Raw genomic sequence first — 18,415 nt, 5'->3', positions numbered from 1 at the left:
AAGGTCCATTGCAGCCACACTTTTTTTAGACAAGTGATTGACACATGTTTAAGTTTTTGTAGTAAGACCAATGTAATTTACAAAATATCGATATGAACTCACCTAGGCTCCGCATATAACCATCGAGTGACGCTTCAAACCACAGAGTGTCACAGCACTATGAATAGAGTTTGTTTTTAACTTTATTTATTTATTTATATATAGAAAAAGAAAATGCATCCGATTAACGTTTAACTACGGTGTTAAGCACAACGCACAATTAGTCTGTAGTATGTACAACAATCACTGTTTCGCTGACAGCTGTTTCGGTTCTTCTTGCTTCGTTTTTGGCGTTGCTGTGGAGAGAAATATTTCTTTTAATATTTGGATTAAGAAGAAGAACATAAGTGGGGAGAGAGTGAATCACAATTCAATCAAACTGCTGGAACAATTCGAAAACATATTTCAGTATTAGATTAGATAGCCCATATATCGAGGAAGGCTATAAGCTACTTTTAAAACTGGTGAAAGGCTTGCGAAAGTTCTTTAGATGAAAATTGGAAATAAGAACTATATTTACAGCTAAAAACGCTTACGTGTATCCTTCTTTCAACTTAAAGGGGCATTCGAGTTGGATGCCGTCTTTTTTAATAACTCGTTCAAGAATAGTACATGCGTCAATTTTTTAATCCTAAAGTTAATTCTAAACTCAAATACATAATTATTAAACTTCGGCCGTTCAGAAAATGCGTTCCTGACACCTATCAGTTAGTCACGACTAGTGATGGGCACAACATAACACTGAGTTCGTTACCGTTCCTTCAAAATGAACCGCCGCATTATTTTAAGATTATTTTCGTTTTAAATTGGCGGAATCATTTGTTTTATATTTTAGTTATTTAAGTGGAAACCAAAAAAAGGTAATATTCATATAATAAAATTGTTTTATTTATTCTTTGTTACAAGTACATTGAATTGAATGTGCGAACAGAATATTAATCAGACTCCGATTTGCTTGAGGAGGTGGTGTCTTCATCATCATCTTCGCCTACATGTATAATTATATTATTATCAATAACAGAATCAATCCTGATATCTCGGTCTAACAAAAGCCGGGTAATCAAATAAAAACAGATCGAAAACACTTGAAAAACGTGGTCTATGCGCACGAAACGACAACGGACGACTGTTTTAGCGTCACAAAATGGCGGCCCATAACGCCATTTGGGGTTACCATTTTTAATCTAAGTATAAAAATGCGGTTTGGTCATAGTTTTATTTTTATATTTCATAAAAGTTATAATTAAGTCTTATAGTCCATTATTTTCCAATTCTTAAAAAGAAAATCAAAACGTATTATTTTATATTATAACTGTATAAGAACAGATTACGATACTTGCCTGTTATTTTTAGCACAGCACTACAAAATATAAACCGCTGACATAACCTTGTAATAGCGCAGTATAGATTTAGAAAAATATTGTTTACCAAGTTATTTGACACTCAGTTTGGCACAAAATTATAACATTCATTGATTATTGATATAATAATGTTGTTTTAATGCTCCTCAATTGTTAAAACGGTAAACAACCAGCAAAAATATTTTTATCGTAACTGCAACGCCATTGCAAAGTTACGTCGTCAGTTCAATCGCGACGTGTCAGGAACGCATTCTCTGAATGGCCGAACTATAGTAGCCCAATTTGAAAATTCCCTGCAGCTTTATTAAGTCCATTTAACAAGGGTGGCTAATTAATAGTAATTAACTTGTGTCACTCAACCAAAGAAGAAATATCTTCAAGTTAGTACACCGAATTAATAAATAAATTAACATAGCAAAGTAAATATAATACTCACGTCTAGGCCTAGCATTGGCGACGACGCTCTGAGCGCCGCAGGAGCCGGCGCGGCCGCGGTTGTTGTTGTTGTTGCCGGCAGGACGGTTGCCGCCCACGTACTTATTGCTGTGTAGAGAGTGAGCGGGTGAGTTGTAACACATCTTATTGGTAATGAATGTCACACGCTTCTAGCAAGACATGAGTACGATTATAGAATGTCAACATAGACAAGGTCATTTGTAATGTTTTTGACCCGTTAAAATATTTAGAAACATTCTTGGGTTTGTAAAATTGCAAATTTGAACTGTTCTTCGAAGAGGATACCTGTATAAGCTGTTTACAGCGGGTCATTGTGCCAATTATTCACTCTTGTTTTTATTGTGTTCACCTTATTTTATCATACCTTTTATTACTGTAGGTAGAGTGTTTACAATTATTGATGAACTCAAATAAAAGTGTGTGTGTGTGTACTACAATGTGTACATGTGTAAATTTATAAGTTGTGTGTGTCTGACAACGGGAAACATGTAAATATATATGTATACAGGGTGTCGTACCTAATCATATTAAATCCTATCGCATATACTTTATGATATTCTATGGCGAATTGTAAAAAAATAACCTAATCCATTCAGTGGTTTAACCACAGGAGTCATTTTTCGTTTTTATAATTTACAGTATCATGTGTAAGGCAGAGATAAAGTTAGGAGTATCGTATGTTTTGATCAGTTGACAGCTGTCAGTTTTCAAGGGAGAATTTCAGTTGTTTGTAATGACTGACTTTTATATGGTGTTCTAATTTCCGCACATTTTTATTCTATTTACTTTGTTTGAAAAATTCATTTTTTTATTTTTACGTATTTTCCTTTGTGTTAATCGACATATCGACTGCAAGCAAGCAATACCTCCTATCTGACATTTTTGTTTCAAAAAACCAAAAAACTTGTATCTACCATAAACTACCTTTAGATTCAAAATAAAAACAAAAAACTTTATTAATCAATACTATGCTTAGAAAAAGAAAACTTGGATTTTCAGTATCTCATTATACCTTCCTCGGAATAAGGATTTTATTAAGTTTTATTGTTCCCCTTTAAAATCCACCCGGAGTCAGATAGGAGGTATTGCTTGCTTGCAGTCGATATATAAACGCATTTCATTTAATGTGATTGTGAACGACACACCCTATATGTATTTGTATATATTACCTGGCAGCCCTATGCGCGATGGCGGCGCGGTCGCTTTCAGAAACCGAGCGGGTGCGATCATACGGACGCGCGTGCGGCCCGCGCCCCGGCGCCGCCGGCCCGGCCGCTGCCAGCAGCTCGTTCAGCTGCGGCTGGGGGTAGGAGGGAGATGTAGTAAGCATATAGTGACGTAGTAAACAAGCGCATAATTTAGGCGGGGCCGGTAACAAAAAATGCGCGGGCCCTTAGCAAAGATTCGCGGGGCCCGTAGAACCAAATACTTCCCCTACCCCTTCCACCTTATTGTAAAACGTGATTTTAAAAAATACCAGCTTTTGTACCACCGTCATGAACAAAATCAGTAGACTAAAGCTACTACTGAAGCGGGTACTTCTTAAAACCACGTTTTATAATAAGGTGACTTTAGTTTCAAAGAAAAGTTAACTTATTGCAAAAAAGGAACAGCGAAAAAGGTCGGTACTCAATAGCATTAAAGCTTTAAGTACACTATCTCACTCAATTATCCAACTATCACCGTTAATGAGATAGCTGATACAGCCTGGTGATAAAACTTGTTGTTATTTTCTGATTTTATGTGTACAAGAAACGATAGATTTAAAAAAGTCGAACAATACTGTGTCTTACATGGAGTACGAGTTATTTCATTCCATTTTGAAATTATTATTATCATTTCAATTAATTTAATTTTACATAGTAAGTGTATACAATTTCTATGATAATCCCTCAATTCTCCCTTACCTCCAAAACTCTGAAGTCCTCGATGCTCTGGAAGTTCTCCAGGTATCCTTGCAGCTTGGAGTCCACTTGTAGAGCACCCGCGTGCTTGTAGTACTTTAGGAACGCCCAGAATTTCTCTAGGCCGTATAGTTGACCTGAAAGAAAAAATAATATTTAATACTTGTTTGAAAATATATATGATACTTTTTGGAATTTAATAAAAACACCATCCTTTTCCCAACTGTTGGAGTCGGCTACCAGTCCTGGCTAAATCATCATCATCTGTCAAGTCTTTTCTCAACTATATTGGGGTCACCTTCCAGTCTAACTGAATGCAGCTGCATAACAGTGTCCCACATTGAGCTGCAGCTTATCTCAATAACACTGGTCTTCCTCCTCAACGCAGTGACCCGGGCAACTAGATACCCTTTAGTAAGAATAGTTGTCAGACTTTCTGGCTTCTAAACACGAAAGTACTCGTCATAAAAAGATGATCATTCTCCTACGGATGGATCGCATTGCTTAACCTTATGATCAATCGTCCCGTTAATTACTGCTGCTTTTATATAATTATTACTTAGCTATGACTGGAAGCCGATCTCAACATAGTTGGGAAAAGGCGTGGTAGATATTGATGATGATGATGACAAAAAGTAGTTCATTCAGTAAGCTGGTGTCTAAGATGTATATCTTTAGAAAGAACATACAAACTTAGAAAAGTTGCATTGGTACTTGCCTGACCTGGAATTAAACCAACTCATACATGAGAGGTTGGTGCTTTACAGTGATTAAAAACTTGCCTTTCTCATAATCAGCGATGGTCTCGATCTGGAAGTGCTGGTAGAGCTCGGGCCGGAACTTGCGCTCGAGCCCGTACGAGTAAAAGCGGAATAGACACTCGAGACCGTAGCGGAAACCGGCCGAAGCGTCTTCGTTCGCTAGTGATCTGTGGGAGAGAAAATAATGGCTATTAACATGACAAGACATTTTCTATACTATTTACTTGTAAATATAATAATATACTAAATAGATAAAGAAGAAACATTTTGTGTGTTTGTAAAGACTCTGGAACCACTGGACCGTTTTCAAAAAATATTCAACTGTTGGAGACCTACACTCTTCCCGAGTAACGTAAGCATATACATTTTATCCCGGTATGGGCAGTAGTTCCCACGGGAAGAGAGTGATACCTTGGGAAACCAGAAACCATCGGTTATATGCATTTTAAATGCTTAGAACACAAAAAAAGAATATTATTATTTCTTCATATTTGAGAAGTGAATTCTGTTATTTAACACAATTTTGTTTAATAAATTCCTACTTGTGTAGTCCTAGTTATAAATGCACCATTTTTGCCTCAATTTTAGCAAGATACTATAGCAATTTTTTTTGTAATTATTCAATTTCATTGTAAAGATTCTATGGCCACCAGATTCGATTAAAATCCGCGGAATAACCATTTATATAAACAATTTCTTCAATATTTTATTTTTGCAAAAAATGGCTTGTTACCTGAATTCATTATACATGTTGCGGTTGAAATGATCCCTGAGGAAGAACGACCAGAATCTGAACAGGGTGTTCATTTCTTGTGACTGGCCGATACCCAGCTTCTTGCGCTCTGAAACAAACATTATAATATTAATTACATACATTATGAACATGTGGATCTTTTTCAGCTTTGGCGTTGAAACTGCTGAAAGGATTTTGATGAAACTTGGCAATGACGTGTAATCATTTGCACGTGAATTACACACTCAAACACATCTCCCTTATAATTATTTATGTACAATTCTTATGTCTTCTCCTCATATAATTCCCTTAAGTATTTTGCTTATATATTGTATTGTATAAGGGAAGCCTAATACTATAAGGTATGTTATGATTATCCCGTCAGCCCCGTAATGTTAATATAAGTTAAGCCATCAGAAAACCAAACACGATTTGAAAACTTAATATATTCATCATGAATAAAATTTTTAAATTCTCACTTTTTGCCCAAAAAGTACTGCGATTTCCCAAAAACTAGGTTAATCTTTAAAAAGCGGTATCACTGATTTCTGTTGTGTTTTCTTCATTATTGTGCGGCGGTTATTTACCTTTAAGACAGCGCGAGTAATATTTGTGGTAGGCCTGCTGCGTGAAGTGGTTCTCCCTGAGGAGGCCGTGGCTCGGGTGGTGGAAGGTCGGCAGCGACTGTGGCATGGAGCCGCAAGACGAGCCCAGCGTCGGTGATGTTCCCAGTGACGAGCTGTTGGGGAAAATAAGAGTTATATGAGTAAAAAAAAACTATCGAAAATCTTTAAAATTGAGATCCGAAATGTGTAAAAAATGTTTTTTTTTGCCCTGTAGAAATGAAAATAAAAATCAGTGTTAGATAGCCCATTTATCACGGAAGATCCACAGACTTCTTTTTATCCGTGTGCACGGAATTGTTCTCATGAATCGTGGCGCTGATTTAAAAGCTATTCTGTACTAATTTTATAAAGTCGAAAAAAGGACATCAAACCTACATAACTAATTGGAAAAATTCTTTCACTGTTGGGGCGCTACACTCTTCCCGAGTAACATAGGCTACATTTTATCCCGGTACGGGCAGTAGTCCTCAAGGGATGCCGGTAAAACCGCGGGGGGGGGGGAAATTTAGTATAGTATAAGTACCGTAGACTCCAGGTGACTTTGTCTTGTTTTTTCCAGGTACATTTAGGAAGATATTAACACAAAGTAACAATACATACCCAGTACTATGCGTCCTGGCTCTATGTTCACGGATGTCCATGATCCATCCCACGTGGTGTTCCACCGGCGGGTTGAGGCTGTGACGAGTCTTGTGCTTGCGGCTACTTCTGTGAAATAGAATTATATTATTAATTAATTTTAATTGGGTAGATAGTTAAAGCTCCCTTTTGTGGGATATCTTCAAATGACCCCTCTCCCGCTGTGGGTGCAGCGTGAGGGAGTGTCAGACTCTTACTGACTCAAACCCACCATATTCCTTCTTAAGCCTTTTATGTACCAGCGCCGCGGTAACTCGCGCGAACAATCCCGCAGCCCCGGCAGGCATTGGCCCTGGTGGACCCTGGTGGTACTCTTCCTATACACTCCATTATATACTACACTTATACACTCCCTTATGATATTGGATAAATTTGAAAACCATGTATACCAATTTGAAAATGTTTTTCCATCAAATTCCTTCGCTGCTGTCAATTCCGACAATATAGACCGATTTTGAAAAATTTTAGTTTACTGTTGGGTAGCTACACTCTTCCCGAGTAAGGCGTCGTACTAATTGACAGCGATTGTACGATGACACGATGCGTTCTCGTCGTTCGATGAGTTCAAACATACAGATTTCATCAGAGTGTCCTATTTGAACCTCGCAAGTGAGATAGTGAGATCGTGAGATGAAAAACGCATCGCGCCATCGTGCGATCGCTGCCAATTAGGACGACGCCTAACATAGGTTATTTTTATCGCGGCACGGCAGTAGATCCCTCGGAATGAAACCGCTGAGAACGGCTAGTATTATAATAAATACAGTAAAATAGTAATAAACTCACATAACATCGGTAGCATGTGGGTCCTTGTTGGCGGCGTAGAAGCGAGCCGTGCGACGCGGCCGCTTCGACTTATTCGTCTGCTCATGTTGTTCCACCTGAATTAAATATATTATTTGTAAATAATTACATTTAAAACATAACTAATAAAGTTGCGAATCATATCTTAACTAAGAAAGTAACTCTATCTGTATGTCGGTATCGCACATCTTTCAAATCCGAAGGCCCAAGTTCATCGACAACACAAAAGTCAGTATTCTTAAATAACTGTTTACTATGAATTTTCACGATTTTTTTATTATTTAAAAAAGTTATTTTAAGAAAACAGACGTTTATGTTGATTATATTCGGTGCACAGTCTAGTCTAGAGTCCGAGTCTGTAGACTACGTTTTATCCGGATGCGGGAAAAAGTTCCTATGGGAAGCTGGTGAAACAAGCGGTTTTTCCAACTATGTTGGGGTCGGCTTCCAGTCTAACCGGATGCAGCTGAGTACCAGTGTGCCACAAGGAGCGACTGCCTATCTAACCTCCTCAACCCAGTTACCGGCAACCTCATAACCCTAGGTTAGACTGGCTTCTGACTACCAGTAACGACTGCCAATGATCTTCAATTGACAGCCGGGACCTACCAATTTATCTTGCCTTCCGAAACACGGAAGAACCCGTCATGATAAGATGGTCACCCACCCATAATGGTCGGCCGACCCGCGCAGCTATGACTTAGCCATAAGTTCTAGTGCAATATTTTCTTACATAATTTTATGGCTTTATTTTATTTATTTATTTACTAATATTATAAAGCTGAAGAGTTTGTTTGTTTGAACGCGCTAATCTCCGAAACTACTGGTCCGATTTGAAAAATTCTTTCGGTGTTAGATAGCCCATTTATCGAGGAAGGCTATAGGCTTTTTATCCGGGTTCGTGCAGAGGTTCCCACGGGATGCGGGTGAAACCGCTGGCAGAAACTAGTTAACTATACAGTTACCTGTTGCGGCCTGGGTGGGGGCGGCGGCGGTTCGGCCGGGTTGTGATGCCGCTCGGCCGGCACGGCTGCTTCGAACGCCGACCGGCTGATGAGAGACACGGTGCGGTATTGGTTGCCGCTGCCGTATGACTGGGGGTCGAAAAGTATGGTGTTATATTGGTAGAAAAACGTAGTATAAAAGGACAGAAATATAAAAGTTGAAATTATTTAGTCAAAACATGAAAAAAAGTGATATTTTCGACATCATATATGTAGTTAGACAATAGAACTTGTTAAAAGGCAAGTTCGTGTTGTAACACGAACTTGCAAACTTGTAAGTTTAGCACATACAATACAGCTCATAAACTAGATGATATAATGGAAATTTCGAAATTATACAATACAATTTTATAGGCCTTGATAAGCTTGGTTTTCATGACCAAATGACATACAATGTATTGCACTTACCGAGGGATAATCCGTATCGTTCCACAAATCTTCTTCATATCGTCTAAGTCCATCTGTGATAACCTGAAAAATAAAATTGTACACATATTTAATTTTATTCTACTAGTTTTAATAATAGTTCAGTACTAACGAAAGTTAAGGTAGTTTGCGATATTAAAACATTGGAGTCGATCCTGCTTGTGATCTTTTTCCGGTGGTATTGAATTATCGTCCCATCGCGCTATAATATATCCTGAGCAGTTGACTGATCTTCTGAACAGCCACCGTGGCCGAATTTGTCTGGACGCCATTTTGGGGCGCCATTTTTTCATTTTATAGATTTTTTTCCCCCTTTTAGGGAAGCAAATAGTTCTTTCGAGATGCGAGTGAAACCGCGGATGGAAGTAGTCCTTACATATCGTATACTGTTTACTAACGGGCGATCCCAATAAATCTCTGTTGTTTTGCTAAGTAGAAATAGAATTTTGACATTTACTTGTATGGGGAAATTTCAAAATTCTATCTCTAATGGATATAATATTAGGTCCGGCGCTTAGTATTTTAAGTTCCGTATGTTACCTGCTCCAAATCCTGTGTGATCTTGGTCCTAGTATTCCAGTCGCCCTGTCGGTCGTGTCCGTCGTGCTTGGGCGGGCGAGCAGGCGTCTGCGTCACAATCAGCAGCCGCCCAACGTCGCGGTCCGTGAACTCTAAGTCGGATTCGTCATCAGACCTGATAGGAAGAAAGGAGTATTATTAAGTGAATCGCTGTAGGTACAGCGTGAGGAAGTGTTAGACTCTTACTGACTAAAAGACATCATGCTCCGTCTTAAGCCCTTTATATGCTAGGGCCGCGGTAACTCGCGCGAACAATGCCGAAGCTCATATACATTTTTGGCAATACTGCCATGATGATATTTAGAATGTATCGATATTAACAAGTTCCTCCGAGTTCCGGAAGGCACGTTAAATTGGTGGGTGCCAGCAGTCATTTGAACATCTTTGGCAGTCGTTAAGGATAGTCCGAAGCCAGGAAATTTGGAAAACAGACTTAACGAGGGGTATCGAGTTGCCCGGGTAACTGGGTTGAAGAAGTTAGATACACTGGTACTCAGCTGCATTCAGTTGGACTGGAGGCCGACCCAAACACAATTTGGGAGAAGGCTAGGAAGGTGATTATAGGCTATGCAGACGTAGTTACCAGTATTGAATGTTGGTTAAAAAATTCTGTCTGTATCAAAATATGTTTGTATAAATTGGCATATAAAGGCTAGAATTGTCGTGTCAACAATGCACCCGTTCTGGCTAGGCCGCCAGCCCGGAACGCCTAGCCGACTCAGTTCATATAGCACTCACATTCGCAGTAACTGAACACAACATTATTATTGTATACAGTGGACATTTAGTGCACAAATATTTTTTTTTTGTTTTCATCATGTGACTTTAAAAATGGACTTTATTTGAGAATTTATAAAATCACCTTGAAAATTCTCCAATTTAAATTCCCAGAATTTAAATTCCTAGAATTTAAATTGGAGAATTTTCATAAAATTGCGTCATAAGAATTTTTAATTGTTTAACATTTAAACCTATTTAATTTTTTCTTCTGTAACTCACCAAATATCGGTGGCGGTCAACTATTTCGCCTTACATAATGATAATGACCTTGGAATTCTAATAAGATCATTTTAAAAGAGTTAAGTAAAATTTTTCCTGATTCAGAAATTGTTCTAAATCCGTACCTAAATATAATCTTATCGTTTATTTTTTCTCTCATTTTTTACTTTCATAAAATGACCTTGACCTTGAAAGTATGTGAACATAACTTTCGACCTTGAAAATTTTACAACAATATTATGCATAAAAATGTTACATATACCAAAATTACACGTGAAACTTATATATCGGGTGTGTCATAATCACATTAAATGAAATGCGTTAATATACTGGTTAATATATGTCGATTAACACCAAGAAAAAAGAAAAATACGTGAAAATAAAAAAATGCATTTTTCAAACAACGTAAATAGAATAAAAATGTGTGAAAATTAGAACACCATATAGAAGTCAGTCATTACAAACAGCTGAAATTCTCCCTTGAAAATTGACAGCTGTCAACTGATCAAAACATTCGATACCCCTAACTTTATCTCTGCTTTACACATGATGTTGTAAATTATGAATTATGAAAACGAAAAATGAGTCCTGTGGCTAAACCACTGAATGGATTATGTTATTTTTTTTTACAATTCGCTATAGAATATCATGAAGTACATGTGATAGAATTTAATGTGATTATGAACGACACACCCGATATATATTTTTTTTAATTTTTCGATATTAATAACTTACCAAGCGTCAGTAAAGGTGTTGTGCCTCGGCGGCGGCAGGTCTAGCTCCTCGTCGAGCTGAAAGTGCAGCTCCTCGCGTTGTTCAGCGTCGGCCGGAGCTGCGGCCCGCTCGCGGGAACCCGCTTTTGTGCGCCTTTTTACCTGGGAAAGAAGATGACGTCATTTATTTATTTGATCAATGAAAATCCATACGTGAGAATAGAAAAGACGAACATGTCATTGAGAAATTGGCTTTTGTGCTTTCATTCAACAATTTTAATTCGTTAGACAGACAGATACCAGCTGGTTTAATTATTTTTTTACAATTTTGGCATAATATAAATAAGTCTTCTTAATGAAAACACAGGCAAGTCGATGTTTATTTTGAAAACTTTAAACTTTTATTTCAGAAAATAAATAATATTTATTTCAGAAAGCCAACTACAATTTGTCCGTCTCAAACTAGTATAAAAGTACACTGTTGTATATTATTAAAAATGCTTTGTGCCTACACAAAGCATTTTTGAGACAGAGTGAACGACTGTGTCTGTGCTAGTATAAACTTTGTTACAGATACAGGCAGAGCTCACAGGTAGGTAGGCTAATATGGTGGGCACAGATGGTTAATATGGTCGAACCTTTAACCCAGAAACTAGTAGAAATGAGTATATTTAAATGTAGTGTCAACAATGCACCCGTTCTGACTAAACCAACAGTCCGGAACGCCTAGCCGACTCAGTTCATATAGCACTCACATTCGCAGTAACTGAACACAACATTCTTATTGTATACAGTGGACATTTAGTGCACAAATATCATCACAACATAAAATTCTATATTTAAAATGACCTTGACCTTGAAGTTTTAAAAGATAACTCCATCAAATATAGCTGTAACTTGCTAGCTAAATACTTTGCTCAATGATAATGTACATCAAAATCTTATTTCTGTTATGAATTTTCAGACAACAAATCACATTTTTATTTCTCTTTTTGAAATAATCTTGGGCTTTATTTTCGCGTTCTACCTTCTTTTTTACGGGTATTCTGAATTCGATTTGACAAGTATATATAAAGTAAGGTTGATTTTCATCTTACCTCAGTCCAAACTTGTTCCGAATTCGGACTCGAGTTGCCTGACGCCGGTCTGTCGTCCTGACTGTCTGATTTGTCGTTGCACTCTTCTGTAAAATTGAAATAAACATTCATTAGTTAAAACAGTATTTATAAGGAATTTATTGTATGTGAACCGAAGTGAAAATCCATCTCATTGTTAGAAAGCAACACTGTCCCCGATGACATAAGCTATATTTAATTGTAGGTTTCCATGGATAGAGGGTTAACCCGCGGGAGACAGCTAATGTTAAACAAATGAATATTCAAGAACTAGCTCCCGACTATGGTTTTACCCGCATTCTGTGGGAATCTGGATGGAAAAATTGCTTATAGCATTTTTCGATAAAACCCCATCGAACACTGGAACAATTTTTCAATTCACACCAGTAGTTTTTGAGATTAGTGCAAAAAAACTCTATTGAAGTTTAAAATATTTGTAAGGACTATAACTGTATTCCAAAGTCTATGTCAAAACTGAAATAATCCAGTAAGATTGTTGTCTTTGGAAAGCTTACTCTGTCTCCATAGACATAACTATAGATATAAAGATCTGTAGTTAGCTTTTAAGGAGACACAACCTATTTGTGGAAATATTTTATTTGAAATATAAATCAATGTTTGGGTTGGCTACCAGCCTAGTAATAAATCCATACATGGAGCGATTTTTTATCTGACCTCCTTAACCCACGTACCGGGCAACTCAAAACCCCTATGTAACATTAGTTGTCAGACTTACTGGGTTCTGACTACCCGCAACGACTGCCAAAGATGTTCAAAAGACAGCCGCGTTTATCCTTCTTCTTCCTAGCCCATCCCCAATTTATTTAAGATCGGCGCAATATTTTTTCCTTTTTCCTACTATGTTGGGGTCGACTTCCATCTGCATTTCTTCTATAAGTGGAATATTCTAGAATAAGGTACATACCATGCCTATTGGCGAGCGGCACGAACTCGGGCACGTCGGGGTTGAGCGGGTCGTGAGGCGCCGCGCCCGCGCCCGCGCCGCCGCGACCCGTGCGGAACATTCTATAACAAGCGACGATAAATTAGTACGTTTGTAATGATGTAGGACAGAAGATTTGAGATATTCTGGCACTAGGATTCGATAGGTGAGCGTAAAAAAAAACAGAAACATCGGAATTAAGAACCTCTTCTTTGGGAAGTCAGCTGAAGCGGCTGCGGGAATGTTCGAAAGATTCACAAGGAATAAAGGTAGGGTTTAGTCTTTGGAAATCTGACACTCCCTCAAGATGCACTGCACATACAGCGAGAGAGGTCATTGAAAGGTGAACCAATATTTAGCGAAAACAAATCTCTTGCGAACAAAATTATACCCAAATGGCAAAGCTTGACACAGTCACCAGAATACATCTGTTACAAATAAATAGTATTTCAATAGAATATATCTTACCTGGGTAAGGGTGGCGGCGGTACGGCTCTGAGCAGAGAAGAAACGGGCGCCACTAGCGGACCTCCCATCGTGGGCAGAGGGAATATGCCCACCATTTGCTTCTTGCGTCTGTAACAACATACAACGTGGTGTAACTAAGTTTATCTTATATTTTCTGTGTTTTAAGGAATCTCCTGTATTACAGAATCTCGAAATTCAATATGTCGATTTACTGTATCCATAAAGTACACAAGTTCGATGTACGGGACTTAAAATTTACGCTATAACGAAGTACTGTATTGAAAATGTTCATGATCCCGATGTACGATGCAAAAGTCGCTCTATCCGTCTGTCGAGCTTTAACGGCAAACTTTTGGACCAATTTAAATGAAATTTTTGATACACATATAGTCTACAGCTTCAGACGAAGATATTTTTTTTTCCGAGTACTGAGAGTAGTTCTTGCGCAACACGAGTGAAATCATGAGAAACAGTTAGTATAGTATAAAGTATGGATCTACTGAACTTATTTAGAAAATAATTTTGCCAATAACAAAGCCATGGGTTGTAAAAAAGAAAAACAATATAATTTTAAGTGAAAAAACTTGTAGAGTCAACAATGCACCCGTTCTGGCTAGGCCGCCAGCCCGGAACGCCTAGCTGACTCAGTTCATATAGCACTCACATTCGCAGTAACTGAACACAACATTGTCGTTGTATACAGTGGACATTTAGTGCAAAAACATCATCATAACATGAAATTCTAGATTTAAAATGACCTTGACCTTGAAAATTATTTTTTATTGTAAACAATCTCCTTCACACTTTCGAAGCGAAGGCACATTGAATTACAAACTAAAACATTAAAAATATTTTATTTAATTAGCTCCTAAAGGCTATATTGACTGGCTTATCATGTTTTACTACATGGCTTATTATGGCTATTTTGTATAAAAGACCCACCGTTTCTCTCCTGGCTTATCGTCACTGCCCTCAGACTGTAAAGGCAGGATAAATGGCTTCTCGCCTGCAGATGACTCAGACCACGAAGGAGAAAAGACTAGCGGAGATGCCCTAACGCAGGTAGGTCACGCGCCTTCAGGTAGGTCAAATACGTCACGACTACGTCACGGCAGGCGTGGCTGGACACCGCCCATATATCGTCCTTTACATCAAACTGACATCTTGTCATGGTTGTATTTTTACCACAATTTCAACAGATTTTATTTGTTACTCGATTAAAACGATGAAATGCGCTATCATTAATTGTAGAAATTGCTCAGGATCCAAACTCAAACATACCATAGGATAACATTTCACGTGTAAGTAATATTTTAGCTTTAAAACATATTTTTTGCTAGAGACATCTGTCGTCGAATAGCTGCATTTCTAGAACCTCTAAGTGAATTTGTATTATTTTCGTATCAATCTTGTATCAATGTATATTATTGGTACCAATTTTTGCCTTAAAAAGCAGCTTCATTTTCCCTTGCATCCTACAAGTTTTTTTATAGATTATTTACAAACCAAAACATATGATATATTATCATGAAAAAATATTATAAAAACACCATCTTTCGGTAAGTAGTCGACTTACGTATATTTGAAGTAAAATTGTGTTCATCAAGACAGAGAGACCCGTTACAAAATTAAGTGCTACCAGACATCGAAAATGCAATCACCCATTCTTAAAAAAGGTCTTATTTAAAAAAGCTGCAATTATCTTAAAATTAATCATAACTCTAACTATGTAGATTTATTTATATTCATCACTAGCCGTTTTCCCGCGGTTTCACCCGCGTACCGTGGGAGCTACTGCCCGCACCGGGATAAAATATAGCCTATGTTACTTGCAGATAATATAGCTTTCTAATAGTGAAAGAATATTTAAAATCGGTCCAGTAGTTTTTGAGTTTATCCATTACAACCAAACAAACAAACAAAGTTTTCCTCTTTATAATATTAGAATAGATCAGCAATGTTTTACATAGGTATATCTCTCTTGCCGTACATACTTTTTGAATGTACCTTTACTCAGAGCAACATCGGACACACATAATGTCAGCCACTTAGTGGATGCGCCGTTATGATATAGTTGTGAAAACTCTAATTTGATACACTGTCCCTATAATTTTAATTCCCATTTTTCTTGGTGAATTTCGTAATGTGGCAACATCGAAAATAACAACAGTCATCGCAGCACGGTTTTAGACATGTTCTAGAACAAATAGAACGAATTTTCGTGCTTGTGATGCCATAGTGGCTAGTAGACGAACTAACACAATGCCATAAGTTGATACTTAAATTACACCATGGGGGTATTTTAGACCCGTGGTGAATAAAAATGATTTTTCATCGTGTCTCCGTTTAATGGTTCCTAGATACCTATTTCATTTCTGGAGGAGTAAATAAATTGTTGTGGGGCAAGTTCTCTGCACAAAATAATACTTATATAACAATTAATTTTCTAACTTTTTTATCTCTCTCTTTTTCTTCGTTCATTTCAAATGAATGCTTCTTTAAACTTTCTAATTGAATTACTATTTTAAAAGAATTATTAATTTTGAGTATTTACTTTACTTTTGAGTATGTCACTAGTGGTCGATGTTAGTTTAGGGTTAGATTTTAATCATCCTATTCCACGCTAGATGGATTTACAAAAAATGGGTGGCTTCCCATAAAAGGCGTATAAAGGAGCACGGGTGGAGCCAGTAACGTTCCTCGTCCCCCGCTCACCCGAATTTTGGCGCGCTGCTTTGTTAGGAGATTTTTCGTTAGGGCATCTCCGCTAGTCTTTTCTCCTCCGTGACTCAGACACATTTCTTTTTTACTGTATGGCTTAATATGGCTATATTAGACTCACCGTTTCTCTCCTGGCTTTTCATCACTGCCTTCGTACTGTAAAGACGGATCATCGGCTGGATCGACTTTTGTTTTACTATATGGCTTATTCCGTTTTACTAACTTGCTTACTATGGCTATATTTGTGCAAAAGACTCACCGTTTATCTCCAGGCTTTTCATCACTGCCTTCTGACTGTAAAGGCGAATCGTCGGCAGGATCGAGTGGCTTATCCTATTTTATTATATGGCTTATTCTGTTTTACTATCTGACTTATTATGGCTATATGTACATAGATAACTTACCGTTTCTCTCCTGGTTTTTCATCACCGCCTTCTGACTGTAAAGGCGGATCGTCGGCAGGATCGACTGGCTTATCGCCTGTAGGTGACTCAGGTTTATCAAGTGGCTTATCATCTTTTACTTCGGAATCGGGCTTATTGCTTGTTTCTTCTGTTTTTGTTGGTTGTGGCTGTGGAAGAAGAATTTGTTATGAATATTTATATCTTATTTCCTGCTAGTCGTTTTCTCGCGATTTCACCCGCGTTCCGTGGGAACTACTGCCCGTACCGGGATAAAATATAGCCCATGTTACTCGGGAATAATGTAGCATTTAAATTGAAAGAATTTTTAAAATCGGTCCAGAAGGTTTTTGAGTTTATCCATTACTAACATACACTTTTTTCCTCTTTATTTAGTCACATTTTCCTCTCTCAAAAGCTAAAGAGTTTGAGATGTCAAGTGGTCAGATTTGAAAAAATCTTTCAGTGGTAGATAGCCCATTTTCCGAAAAAGGCTATAGGCTACTTTTTACACAGATACACGAAGTAGTTCCCACAGGAGACGGGTAAAACCGCATGTCAAGGCTAGTATTAACATATGCTGTATTAAAAATGTATTCCATGTTATCGAAACAGCCGCATACAGAGTGCGGTCGTCCGCGACATAGGAATTTGTTGTACCCTGTCGTAGTGGCCATCAACAGTATTGTTACTGTAGAGGTAAGATTACAGGGAAATAACATAAAAAATACTAGTTGTTTCAACCGCGTGCAGTGGGAGCTATTTCCCGTAACTGGATAAAATATAACCTGTGTTAAACAGAGATAGTGTAGTTTGACAAAAGTGAATGATTTTTAAATCGGATCACCAGTTTTTGTACATTAGCGCGTTCAAGCAAATAAAAAAATACTGACGGAGGCTAACGGCTACTTTTTAACAGATTGCCCTAAGTAGTTCCCACGGAACACGTGTGAAACCACTTTACAAAGATAGTACAGGATAAAACATAAGAATCCCAATAGATAAAGTATCTTTCAAAGAATAAAATTGAGGTGCTTTGCACATGGAGCAACTTTTGAAGCAACTATCTTTTAACAATAATATTATGAATTAGGATCGAGGATAGCATAGCTACTTTTCCGGATATAGAAACTATATTTTAACAAGTTGACAGTTGCCTCAAACAAGGCTGATTCCTAAGGGCATACAGTCCCTTAAAATAGAATTAAAGCAAATATTTAATGAAACTTACCTCAACATTTTCAACAGCCGCAACCACAGCAACTTCTTCGACCTTCTCAACAGGTTTCTCAACCACCTTCTCAATTTCCACACTATCAACTTTCGTCTCTATACTGGGCGCCTCTTCCTTCGTGGTTTCCACTGTGACGTCATCTTCGGGCGTCTTCGGTTTATCTTCGGAAGACTTCGGCTTTTCGTCGGGTTGGGTTGACTTTTCCTCTTCGGCGTTTGTGCCTGATGTTATGTCTAGTATCGGCCATTTTGTTGGTTCGAATGCTGTTCTGACCTGTTTGAGAGATTGGGGTTAGTTTAATTTGTTTAAGGAAGTGAGTGGTGTGAAATCTGGAGGGTAAGCTATATAAAAACCTAACAATAGAAAGAAGTCATAGACGACAGAGAGCCAATTTAGGGTTGGACCACATCTGGCAGCACGGAATCGCATTTGTTCCACCTGTGCTACTACGTGCTGCAGTATGCTGCCGCATGCGTTCGCAGCGGCATC

At 37.9% G+C, this 18,415-nt stretch overlaps 1 protein-coding gene across 15 annotated transcripts in view; it reads right to left on the bottom strand.

Annotated features, from left to right (window-relative positions):
* Positions 1-18,415, bottom strand: part of LOC124644418 (la-related protein 1B-like) — a 103,855-nt gene that overhangs the window by 6,719 nt on the left and 78,721 nt on the right. For 14 of the 15 annotated variants that reach the window (XM_047183745.1, XM_047183747.1, XM_047183746.1 and 11 more), the window contains 18 exons: positions 17,924-18,199; positions 16,696-16,862; positions 13,571-13,678; positions 13,085-13,185; positions 12,142-12,227; positions 11,067-11,206; positions 9,294-9,447; positions 8,736-8,798; positions 8,289-8,417; positions 7,306-7,400; positions 6,481-6,588; positions 5,842-5,993; positions 5,255-5,363; positions 4,543-4,688; positions 3,764-3,897; positions 3,026-3,156; positions 1,837-1,943; positions 103-335 (listed from right to left, as the gene is read on the bottom strand). In XM_047183745.1, coding sequence (XP_047039701.1) covers positions 283-335; positions 1,837-1,943; positions 3,026-3,156; positions 3,764-3,897; positions 4,543-4,688; positions 5,255-5,363; positions 5,842-5,993; positions 6,481-6,588; positions 7,306-7,400; positions 8,289-8,417; positions 8,736-8,798; positions 9,294-9,447; positions 11,067-11,206; positions 12,142-12,227; positions 13,085-13,185; positions 13,571-13,678; positions 16,696-16,862; positions 17,924-18,199 — 2,259 coding nt within the window. In that variant the 3' untranslated portion in view covers positions 103-282. Of the gene's footprint in view, positions 1-102; positions 336-1,836; positions 1,944-2,667; positions 2,703-2,962; positions 3,157-3,763; positions 3,898-4,542; positions 4,689-5,254; positions 5,364-5,841; positions 5,994-6,480; positions 6,589-7,305; positions 7,401-8,288; positions 8,418-8,735; positions 8,799-9,293; positions 9,448-11,066; positions 11,207-12,141; positions 12,228-13,084; positions 13,186-13,570; positions 13,679-16,695; positions 16,863-17,923; positions 18,200-18,415 lie in introns of those variants that run through there. The other variant, XM_047183748.1, reaches the window with a different exon arrangement.

Source organism: Helicoverpa zea, chromosome 30 (genome assembly GCF_022581195.2).
Source record: "Helicoverpa zea isolate HzStark_Cry1AcR chromosome 30, ilHelZeax1.1, whole genome shotgun sequence".
In the NCBI taxonomy this organism is placed as follows: Eukaryota; Metazoa; Arthropoda; class Insecta; order Lepidoptera; family Noctuidae; genus Helicoverpa; species Helicoverpa zea.
Note: the sequence above shows the minus strand (reverse complement) of the source record. Positions and strands in the feature narration are given on the sequence as shown.